The sequence below is a fragment of the Colossoma macropomum genome, unplaced genomic scaffold, assembly GCF_904425465.1.
Source record: "Colossoma macropomum unplaced genomic scaffold, Colossoma_macropomum, whole genome shotgun sequence".
In the NCBI taxonomy this organism is placed as follows: Eukaryota; Metazoa; Chordata; class Actinopteri; order Characiformes; family Serrasalmidae; genus Colossoma; species Colossoma macropomum.
In genome coordinates, this window is record NW_023494794.1 from 30,664,249 (window position 1) to 30,674,895 (window position 10,647).

At 41.0% G+C, this 10,647-nt stretch overlaps 1 protein-coding gene across 1 annotated transcript in view; it reads left to right on the forward strand.

Moving 5' to 3' along the window:
• The first annotated feature begins 2,430 nt into the window (after positions 1–2,430).
• Positions 2,431–10,647, forward strand: part of LOC118814938 (claudin-15-like) — a 9,735-nt gene continuing 1,518 nt past the window's right edge. Inside the window, exons 1-4 of the mRNA XM_036580840.1 lie at positions 2,431–2,990; positions 7,187–7,351; positions 7,624–7,705; positions 8,450–8,560. Of these exons, the coding sequence (XP_036436733.1) occupies positions 2,747–2,990; positions 7,187–7,351; positions 7,624–7,705; positions 8,450–8,560 (602 nt within the window). The 5' untranslated portion in view covers positions 2,431–2,746. The remainder of the gene's footprint in view (positions 2,991–7,186; positions 7,352–7,623; positions 7,706–8,449; positions 8,561–10,647) is intronic.

Consider the following 10,647-nt stretch of genomic DNA (forward strand, 5'->3'; position numbering starts at 1 on the left):
TGTTCATGGATTTTCTTTGAGTAGGCACGCTTAGCCTCTTTGATAGCCCAGGAAAGCTTGGCTCTTGCTATCCTGAGGCTTTACAGTGGTTTAATGAGTGAATTCTGATGGAAAACAATAATTACAATGATCTTCACTTTTAGACTGTTAGATATTCAGTTTTTAATGAAAATAATACAGTTGTCAGTTTGTAATATTTGGTTATAGAGTTTTTTATGACGAATCCCCAAACGAGGACGAGACTGACAGTGTTCGGATAAGGAGGAGTCTGACGGGATCTCAGCTCTCACAGCAGGGATGATGAAGTTCAAGATCCAAGTCTTTGTTTAGTGGAGAGTTTTTGCTGAATGAAGCCAAGCTCTGAATTGATGACTTGGCACGTTATTTCAGTGTTTGATACAAATTTGTATTGATTTATAGTGACATTCGGTCAGCAGTCGGTCATTTGGTTGTTTTCCTTTGTGCCGATGCTGCTTTTCTTTTATTTATCACATTAATCTTTGTGAGTCTTGGGCTGTTTTTGAATCCTTTTGATTTTGTATGTATATACACCACATTTAAGATTAAGATTAAGGGACCCTTATTAGTCCCACAACGGGGAAATTTCACCTCCGCATTCAACCCATCTGTGCAGTGAGACACCACATACACACTAGTGAACACACACACTAGTGAACACAGTGAGCACACTAGCCCGGAGCGGTGGGCAGCCCTATCCACAGCACCTGGGGAGTAGTTGGGGTTAGGGGTCTTACTCAAGGGCACTTCAGTCATGTACTGTCAGCTCAGGGGATCAAACCGGCAACCTTCCGGTCACAGGGCTGGTTCCCCAACCTGCAGATCATGACTGCCCTGAAAAATGTTTACCACGACAATATGCAGTACCTTTTCATACTGCACATCGCCTTTATGACCAGATAATTATTTTTTCACTTTAACAAACTGCATCAACATACTGGACCCAAAAACACACACAAAACACAGAAAATCAGATTTGAAAAATGAACATTTTTTTTCAGTTTCCTCCTATGACAAAAATGATGTAAGGATAAAACGATATGAGGATAAATGATAAATACAACTTCAGCCTCATGCCAGTCTGCATTTACACACATGCACAAATATGATTTTTATATCAAATTTGGATTATCATGTCTCCATTTTGACTTGGTCTCTTAACATCAGACAAAAACCAGCCACAGAATAAGCTTCCATTGACAGCGATGCTCAACATGACTTTTTTAGGCTGTGATGTTTTGGATCAGCCATGAGATTTAATCACGTTGGCGTTTAAAACAGAGATCAATTCACCTCTAACTCTGAATAAAAGTCAGGAATCCACAGGAGTGTCTGAGAATTCTGTTGGGGGTTAAAAAAGGGTGTTAAATAAGCATAAATGAAGAATAAAGAATAAAGGCAGATCTAAAAGCCAAATATTTTAACGGTTTATTATTGGACACTGCTTGAATATGGACTTTTCTCCTTTTACATTCACTCACCATAAAGAAAGAAGTTCACTGACTGTTTCAAAAGCAAAGTCGGAAACTCAGGCTGTTTTTAGTTTGTTTGAACTGCTATGGACTAAATCAGAGTCTATTACACTGTAAAAACCGGCTCATCAGATCAACCTAAATAAATACAATCAATTGAACTAATTTTATTCAACTCAGAAAATTACACTGATTTAAAGAGTTGTTCATTCAAAGTATTTATTAAGTTTGAATAAAACTAGTTAATTTAATTGTTACTGTTTTGTTAGGTTGATCTTAACAGCCATTTTTACAGTGTAGAATCAGCTGTAAAATATAATATTTTTAATAAAAAGAAGAAAACTACTGACTATTTTATTATTTTCAATCTGTATAATTGGATTGTTTTTTATTTTCATTATGAACTTCTGTCCCTGAATCTTTTGCTTTTGTCATTTATCAGTGGAGTTCTCTGGAGCACCTGGAGATCCTGTGCTACATAACTCAGCTGTATTGTTGTTATGATTATTATATAAGTCTTTGATATTTGTTTTGGACAGAGTTTAAGTTTGTGTTTGGATTATTAGATTAGAAACAGATCACTGTGTTTACAGTCAGGCATAAAAAGGTTATTCGACTTTATCTAAAGATCTGATGTACAGAAACGTGTGGGTTTCTGTGTGAGTCTCAGTCGAGCTTCACTAACTACACTGGACCTACAGTTTACTGAGGAATCATGAGGAGTGAAGCTGTTACAGTTTGAACTTCTTTACACTTCAGACTCTGTGTTTACAGCATTTCAGTCCAGAAGTAATTTCAAAAGTAAAGTGTACAAAACAATGAAGCAGTGTAAGTTCACAATTCTTTACATTTACCCCCCCCCCACACACACACACACACACACCCCACCCCCCTCCAGGTGAATGATGTTCTTGTTAAAGATTGACAGAAAGGCCGATGCTGAACCTGTTGGACCGTCAGTGTATCCTGACCTTTATTAATCATTCATTGAATTCACTCTTTTTATCTGTTTAGTCCTCCGTGTGTTCACACTCCACCGGATGACTGAATGTGTGGTGTCCTTGCAGGTGTGTGTGTGTGTGTGTGTGTGTGTGGTGTCCTCGCAGGTGCAGGGTTCTCCTAGTGCTCTCCGTGCCTCAGCAGGCCAGATCCCTGTAAAAATGCCAGGGAACGCTTCCTCTTTTCTCCGGTAACGCTGCGCAGGGGTCCGGATGGAGGCCTGAGAGTGGAGCTGAGCTGAAGGGTCTGAGTTGAGGATGCGTGTCAGTGCAGCAGGAGACAGGATGAAGGATGTTCTGCAGGTGGTCGGGCTGGTTTCAGGTTTTCTGGGCTGCGTGTCCGCTTTCGCTACTCTGCACATCAGCACCTGGAAGGAGTCCTCCGACTTCGACAATGTCATCATCACCTCCAGACTCTTCGAGAACCTGTGGATGTCCTGTGCCGAGGATTCCACAGGAGTTTATAACTGCTGGTACTTCCAGAGTTTACTGGCGCTGCCAGGTGAGAACACAGCTGAGTGAGTGTCCAGGATCCCTGGAACACTGTAAAACTGGCTCATCAGATCAACCTGAAAATCTGAACTAGTTTAATTCAGCTCAAAAACTACTTCATTGAAAGTATTTATTTAGGTTGAATAAAATTACTTGTTACCACATGAAGTTAATTTTTAGGTTGATCTGATGAACCAGTTCTACAGTGTAGCTGATTTAGTGTTACAGTAATACTGTAATGACACATCCGTGTTCTTTGCTTGTTGGGAAGTAATAGACAGTCACCTTTACCTGGTGCTTCAAGTCTAAGCTTTAAACATCTCTGCAGCCTCTCAGACACACGTCCTATAAAAGCCATGTGACTTTCTGCACATTCATAATGTGTTTAAACTCATAAACCTCTCAGAGCTCATTTCCTAACCTCTAACCTCATTTCTGCCACAAACTCATCTACAGCAAACTCCCTGAGAACGGTTCTAGATTTCTACTCTGAAGGAGCTTCAGCTGGAGGTCAGCAACCAGGTTTATAAATCACCACCAATTACTACAAGAAATTAAACCTCTTTGCTGAATGGCAAGAATATTTATATTATATTTTATATTTATAAAACACTTTAACCAGTTAAATGTCCAGAACCCACCAGCAGTTTATCACAAACTTCTATAATCTAAGAACAGCTCAGCTGGTTTGCACTGAAGTCCCTGTAGTTACTGAATAATAAGCTTTAGTGTGTAATAAGCCTGAGATGTCAAGGGGTTAAACCTGTAGAACCGCTGAGGAACAGAGAACCTGAATCTGCTCATCGTCCTGCTGATGTAATATTCAATATAAGTGCATCAAATGACTGTTTAAACTGGTTTTGGGTAATTTCTCCACACATCTTCTTTCTGAAGAGTGCATGGATGCAGGAAGTGAGGGTTTTGAGGGGGCGGCAGCTTCTCCAGGTTTCGGATCCAGAAAGCTGCAACTGAAAAAACACAAACTTGAAATGAATTTGAATGTAGTAAAGATCTATATCTGCTTGTTTTAGACAGGAGTTTGTATTTTTATGTTTTATTGATGTATTAAAAGCTTGCAGTAGCTGCACTGTTTGCATTAAAGTTTACATTAAGTGAGCCGAATTGCTTCTCTCGCCCCCTACTGGCTGCTTTGGGGGTGCGTTACGAAAACACACACAGGCTGAGGTGTAGAAAGGGAAAGTGTGTGCAGAGCTGTAAGACATTTCTGAGCCAAAAAGCAGCCTAATATTGTTTTTAAACTAATAAAAAGATTAATGATGCCCCGCGCTGTGAATACAGATCTGATTGGATGCCACTGAACTCATTTGCGTACATTTGGTCCAGAAGGAGTGAGCAGAGAAATCAGAGTGAGCATCAGCAGTTTAATGTGTCCATTATGTGCGTATGTTGTCTCTCAGTGCGTCGTGTCACGCTCTGTTTCATTGTGAAAAAAATTCAAATGAAAAACAGGTCAGATCATTTTGCATAATGTCTCTGTTCACGTCACCTTTATGCTGCTTTTTTGGTGAAAGTATTTTCACTACAAAATCAGACAAACCAACAGATGAACAGACATCAACAAAGACGCACCATTAATTAAAATAAACTCATTTTAACAGGGTCCTGTTTCAGACTTTTAACAGAATCAGTTCCCGCAGACCAGGTGACCACAGTATCAGCGTTTGCTTGGTTCAGTCCGGCAGCAGCCACACCATAACCAGAACATCTGTAGAATAGAGCAGGGATGTAGATCTTCAGTGCCACTTGCTTCTGCAGGAAATTACAAAACTGCCTTCTTCACTGCTGACAGAGATGCTGTTACTGTTTTCTTCTGACTGAGTTTTAAGTATAACTGTAAAAGAATTTTTATCCACACTAAAAGAGTCTTGCTGAGATAAAAGCTGTTGTTCATGTTTTGACTCAATGTAGCTCCACTTTTTCTTCTTTACGTTCCATCAGAGGTTTGCACCCACCCACCCCAGCAGAAAATCAGAATCATTAGTCCCGCTCCCACCCACCCCAGCAGAAAATCAGAATCATTAGTCCCACCCACCCCAGCAGAAAATCAGAATCAGATCATAGTGATCGTTTTACTTTGTTTAGGTTGCTCATTAATTGGCGAGATTTCTCTCATGTGTGTTTTGTCCCACTCCTGCCTGCAGGGGGCTGGTTTTCTCCCCGCTCTGGCACACAAGCACTGTAAATTAGTCCCACACCGCAAAACACTGTGGTGAAATCCAGACATCTATTTTCCATCATCTGCCTTTCTTTTACAAACACACCAACACTGATCTTTACTGACGATGAAAATTCTGGACTTTTCTATAGTTTCCTGATGAAAATACTAAGCGTTTGCTAATAAACCACAATGTTGTTAGTAAAAAACTTAATATAAAACAACAGCAAACCTGCCTGTTTCTGATATTTCAGTGTCTCTCATCATAACTGACCCTCAGAGAGCCGAACGTCAGGGTCAGTGCAGTTACAGAGTCTGTGTCGGTAAATAAACTGGACTGTGACTGTGGAGAGCTGAAATACAGACTGAGAGACAGTGTGAACCTCACAGAGCATCACTGTAAGCTGTGGTTGTAAATTATATTCTGTTGCTGGACTTTCAGTCCTGGGAAATCAAATAAGTCAGAGTTTGTCGAGTTTGATTCAGATAAGCAGTTCAGAAGAACTGATTCAGTCAATTGGCATTAAAAGCGGAAACACTTTTGGCAAAACGTTCTCAGACTGTGAACACAGTGACGTCTCTGATCAAACACTCTGATCAAACACTCTGACTAAACACTCCGGGGTTTATAAAGCTGTCCAGCGGTCTGGTCTAAAGAGGAGGGCAGGGCGCCGGTTTGGGGGACATTAATCACAGAATTTCAAAGACCTCCCCCACATTAGCAGGCTGTGGTCAGAACCTCGCTCGGCTTCCAAACTGCCCCTGTTTCACGTTCGTTTGGGGAAAAAGCGTGAAGGACTCAAACTGGATGAGCGTTTTGAAGCTGAAGCTGCTGCAGAGCTGATGTTTATTAGTGCAGTTTAAAGCTGTAATTTAAAGCTGTGGTTTAAGGCTGAGCATTGAGCAGTGTGGAGGTGATGGGCTCTGTGCAGCCGGTTCTGGAGGCCCTGTCTCTGGTTTTGGGCTTCCTGGGCTGGGTCCTGTTGGGAGTTTCGCTGCCCAACCGCTTCTGGAGAGTGTCCACTGTGGACGGCAGTGTGATCACCACCTCCACCATCTACGAAAACCTGTGGATGTCCTGCGCCACAGACTCCACTGGAGTCCATAACTGCAGAGAGTTTCCATCCCTGCTCGCACTGTCCGGTATGTGGCCTGCAGAGGACACAGGGCTGGGTCATTGATTAGGATTAGCATCATTGATTAGGGTTAGCGTTAACTCTGGCTGGGTTATTATTGGCATTAGCATTATTAATTAGGCTTGTGGTTACTAATTACCCTGGATAAGTTATAAATTAGTCCATAAATTTAAAGTCTTTAAGCTCAAATTTGTCCTCAGCAGTTCACATCGTCCAGTCCACTGGTCATTCTCGGTCTGCTGAAAAAGGAGATACTGCTGTTGCTGTTGTTGTTGCTCTTCTTCTGTCATTATGGTGATTTACTGTTGTCCAGCGCGGTCACATTACTCAACACGCTTCTCTATTTCAGACACAGACAGCACTTTTATGAACACTCAGATTTATTACAGCTCATTTTATGGTGCCAAAACTTTAAAACTTTGCTCTGGGAAATTAAATATGTCTCAGTAGATCAGCAGGGCAGGTCTGGACATCACAGTCTAACAACACGCTGTGGTCAGGAGACTGGAACAGCTGCTCTTTACACATAAACAGAACATCATCTTATATTCCAAACTGTATTCATACTGAAACTTTTCTGTGATGCTCTCTATGGAACAATGAAACTGTCCATGTTTCTATATTAAACGTTTTCTTAAACTTTTAATCTTTTCTTTTTCAAAACCTTTGCAAAACTGTCCATCTTTTCTATTGAAACTTTGGCAAAACTGTCCATTTTGTCTATTGACACTTTGGTAAACTGTCCATTGTTTCTATATAGAGTTTTATTGAACTGTCTTGTTCTTTTGAAAGTTAATCTAAGTATATATTTTCCTATTTAAAGTTTAGTTAAATTGAAAGTCTTTTCTACTGAAAGTTTGATTAAACTGCCTTTGTGTGATTGAATGATCACAGGTTATATCCAGGCGTGTCGAGCACTCATGATCGCGTCTATCGTGATGGGAATGTTTGGGCTGATCTCCACGCTGGTGGGAATGCAGTGCTCCAAAATAGGAGGAGAGAATTACGTCCTGAAGGGAAGAATCACTGCAGTTGGAGGAGTGTTCTTCATTCTGCAGAGTAAGAGCGCCCCCTGCAGGGCTGGGGGATATTAAATTTTTCTCTGCAGGTGTCATTGACATTTATGTGGAGCCAAAGCTCAGAAATGTCAGAAGTGCATGACCAGAGTAGCCCCTGAAAAAGCTCTGAGTTTAGGAAATGTCAGAGTCGTGTGTGAAAGGATCTGTGAAGGTCAGAATGAGACTGAGGGCCTCATTTCTAAAGTACTAGGAATTAAAGTGGAATTCAAAATGTGAAATGAGAGTTAAATCACTGAATGTTTCGCTTTGCAGGTCTGTGCACCATGATCGCTGTTTCATGGTATGCGTCCAACATCACTCGGGAGTTCTATGACCCCCTCCATGATGGAACCAAGTGAGTGTTTCTTTCAGCACTGATGATGAAAACTGTCCAGTGCAGTTAGTTTCAGCAGAACTTCACAGCTTTAAATGTGTTATTGTTGATCTTACTGTTCACACCAGATGGCTCAGAGCTGGACAGACTCACTGTGTCATTAGAAACAGTGAAATACATTCAAACACTAAAATGTATTTCAGAATATATTGTCATATAAACCAAATATATTTTAAAATACATTTATTTTAGAATGTATGAGAAAATATTTCACATAAACAAAAATCAATGTATGCAAATATGTTTATCAAATATGAAAATGTATGAAAATATCCAGAATCCTGTCTGATGCTCTTCACTGTCTGATACCTTTAGAAATGAATCTTCATTTTAAATCTGATCAGATGATCCTTTAACAGGACAGAAGCGAGTGTTGTGGGTATTGATACTCTGTGAAAATGCAGTTATGATCTGATATCTTGTTTATGTGAAATACATTGTGTGTGAGAGTCTGACTGCAGACGTACATGGTTAATGTAAAGTACAGTGCAGATCACAGAAGAACGTTTAGTTACATCTGGAACCTTCATTACACTCAACTGAACACAGATAATAACTAATACTGATAAACACACTAAATATATATTTAACACATTCTGGCTATTTTTATACATATTTATACATATATTTTTATACAGATTTTTAAAAATATCTTTGATAAACACATTTGGACTATGTGTTTCTCTGTGTGGGTGCTGTGTGCAGGTATGAGATCGGGGAGGGGCTGTACATTGGCTGGAGTTCAGGTACGCTGGCTGTGATTGGAGGCTGCTGTTTGCTGTGTTCCTGCAAAGTGAAGAGTAAAGAGGAGAAAGTGTGAGTTCATCTTTATGCTTACATTATTTCTTCCTTCATTAAAGCTGTGAGAGGCTGTGTGTTACTGCAGTGTTGTCATGGGGTCAGGGTGTTGTTAGGCACGACACGAAGCAGAGTAGAATATTAATGAAGGAGCTGTTTAGCATGTTAGCTAGCTGACCAGCCTAGTTCTAGTTAAGAAAACACGCTCCTCAGTTTAAACAGAACCGGGTTCTTATTTCATCAGTACACTCGGTGCTCCACATGAGCAGCATCAGAGTCAGAAATTATTCATTAACAGCAGGTTTTCTGCAGCGCAGTGATACAGAGCTCAGGGGTCATGAGGTGGTCAGTGTGCGGATATAATGCTGCAGACTGGCTAAACAGGCGTTGTGCTGAATTCTGACTCCCTGCAGAGTCTCACTAACATCAGCCTCACAACAGATGACTCTTCAAGTGATTTGACTGTCGCAGACAAATTTCCAATGTGGGAATAAAATCGTGAGAGTCTCGCTGGAGCGGCGTTGCACTCGCGCCATCGCGATCGTTTGGTGTGAGGAGGTCAGGATGGCTGTATTAACTCAGGGCTTTTCTCATCTTGCTGTTCTGATAAAATCAACCGTGTTTAATATTATCATTAGTTTTAAGTCTCAGTTTATGCAAATAGTGACATGTCGGGGTGCGCTTGAGAGAGAGAGAGAGAGAGAGAGAGAGAGAGAGAGAGAGACACAGAGAGAGAGAGAGAGAGAGATTACAGAAATAGAGGGAGCGAGAGAGAGAGAGACAGAGAGAGAGAGTACAGAAATAGAGAGAGAGAGAGAGAGAGAGAGAAACTACAGAAATAGAGGGAGCGAGAGAGAGAGAGAGAGAGAGACAGAGAGAGAGAGAGAGAGAGAGAGAGAGAGAGAGAGAGAGAGATTACTGAAATAGAGAGAGAGAGAGACTACAGAAATAGAGGGCGCAAGTGAGAGAGAGAGATTACAGAAATAGAGGGAGTGAGAGAGAGAGACAGAGAGAGAGACTACAGAAATAGAGGGCGCAAGTGAGAGAGAGAGATTACAGAAATAGAGGGAGTGAGAGAGAGAGACTACAGAAATAGAGGGAGCGAGAGAGAGAGACAGAGAGAGACAGAGAGAGAGAGTACAGAAATAGAGAGAGAGAGAGTGAGAGAGAGAGAGAGAAACTACAGAAATAGAGGGAGCAAGAGAGAGACAGAGAGAGAGAGAGAGACAGAGAGAGAGAGAGAGAGAGAGAGAGATTACAGAAATAGAGGGAGCGAGAGAGAGAGAGACAGAGAGAGAGAGTACAGAAATAGAGAGAGAGAGAGAGAGAGAGAGAGAGAGAAACTACAGAAATAGAGGGAGCGAGAGAGAGAGAGAGAGAGAGACGGAGAGAGAGAGAGAGAGAGAGAGAGAGAGAGAGAGATTACTGAAATAGAGAGAGAGAGAGACTACAGAAATAGAGGGCGCAAGTGAGAGAGAGAGATTACAGAAATAGAGGGAGTGAGAGAGAGAGACAGAGAGAGAGACTACAGAAATAGAGGGCGCAAGTGAGAGAGAGAGATTACAGAAATAGAGGGAGCGAGAGAGAGAGACAGAGAGAGACAGAGAGAGAGAGTACAGAAATAGAGAGAGAGAGAGTGAGAGAGAGAGAGAGAAACTACAGAAATAGAGGGAGCAAGAGAGAGACAGAGAGAGAGAGAGAGACACAGAGAGAGAGAGAGAGGGGGAGAGAGAGAGGGAGAAATTGTGCGAGAGCCTGAAATCTCTGTAAAAAGTTAAATCTGCTCCACTTTAAAACAAAAACCATATTAACTGTAAAGTGTAAACTGTTTTAATATTTCATGTGTAAGAGTGATTTGAGGAAACGTGCAGAGCACTTTAAGAACTGCATCACTGACGAAGCACCACTTTTCACTGTTACAGTCGTTTCTGAGTCAGTTTTTTATGGTTCAGTTCATGTTTTGTTGATGTATAAATCTTTATATTAAATAAAAAGTATCGGCACATTTTTCAAATTCTGGGTGAAGATCTGACTATAGAATATAGAATGAAAGGGGTTTTTCTGCTTGTAAATTTTCACCAGGTGCATGATGGGAAATAATCTTA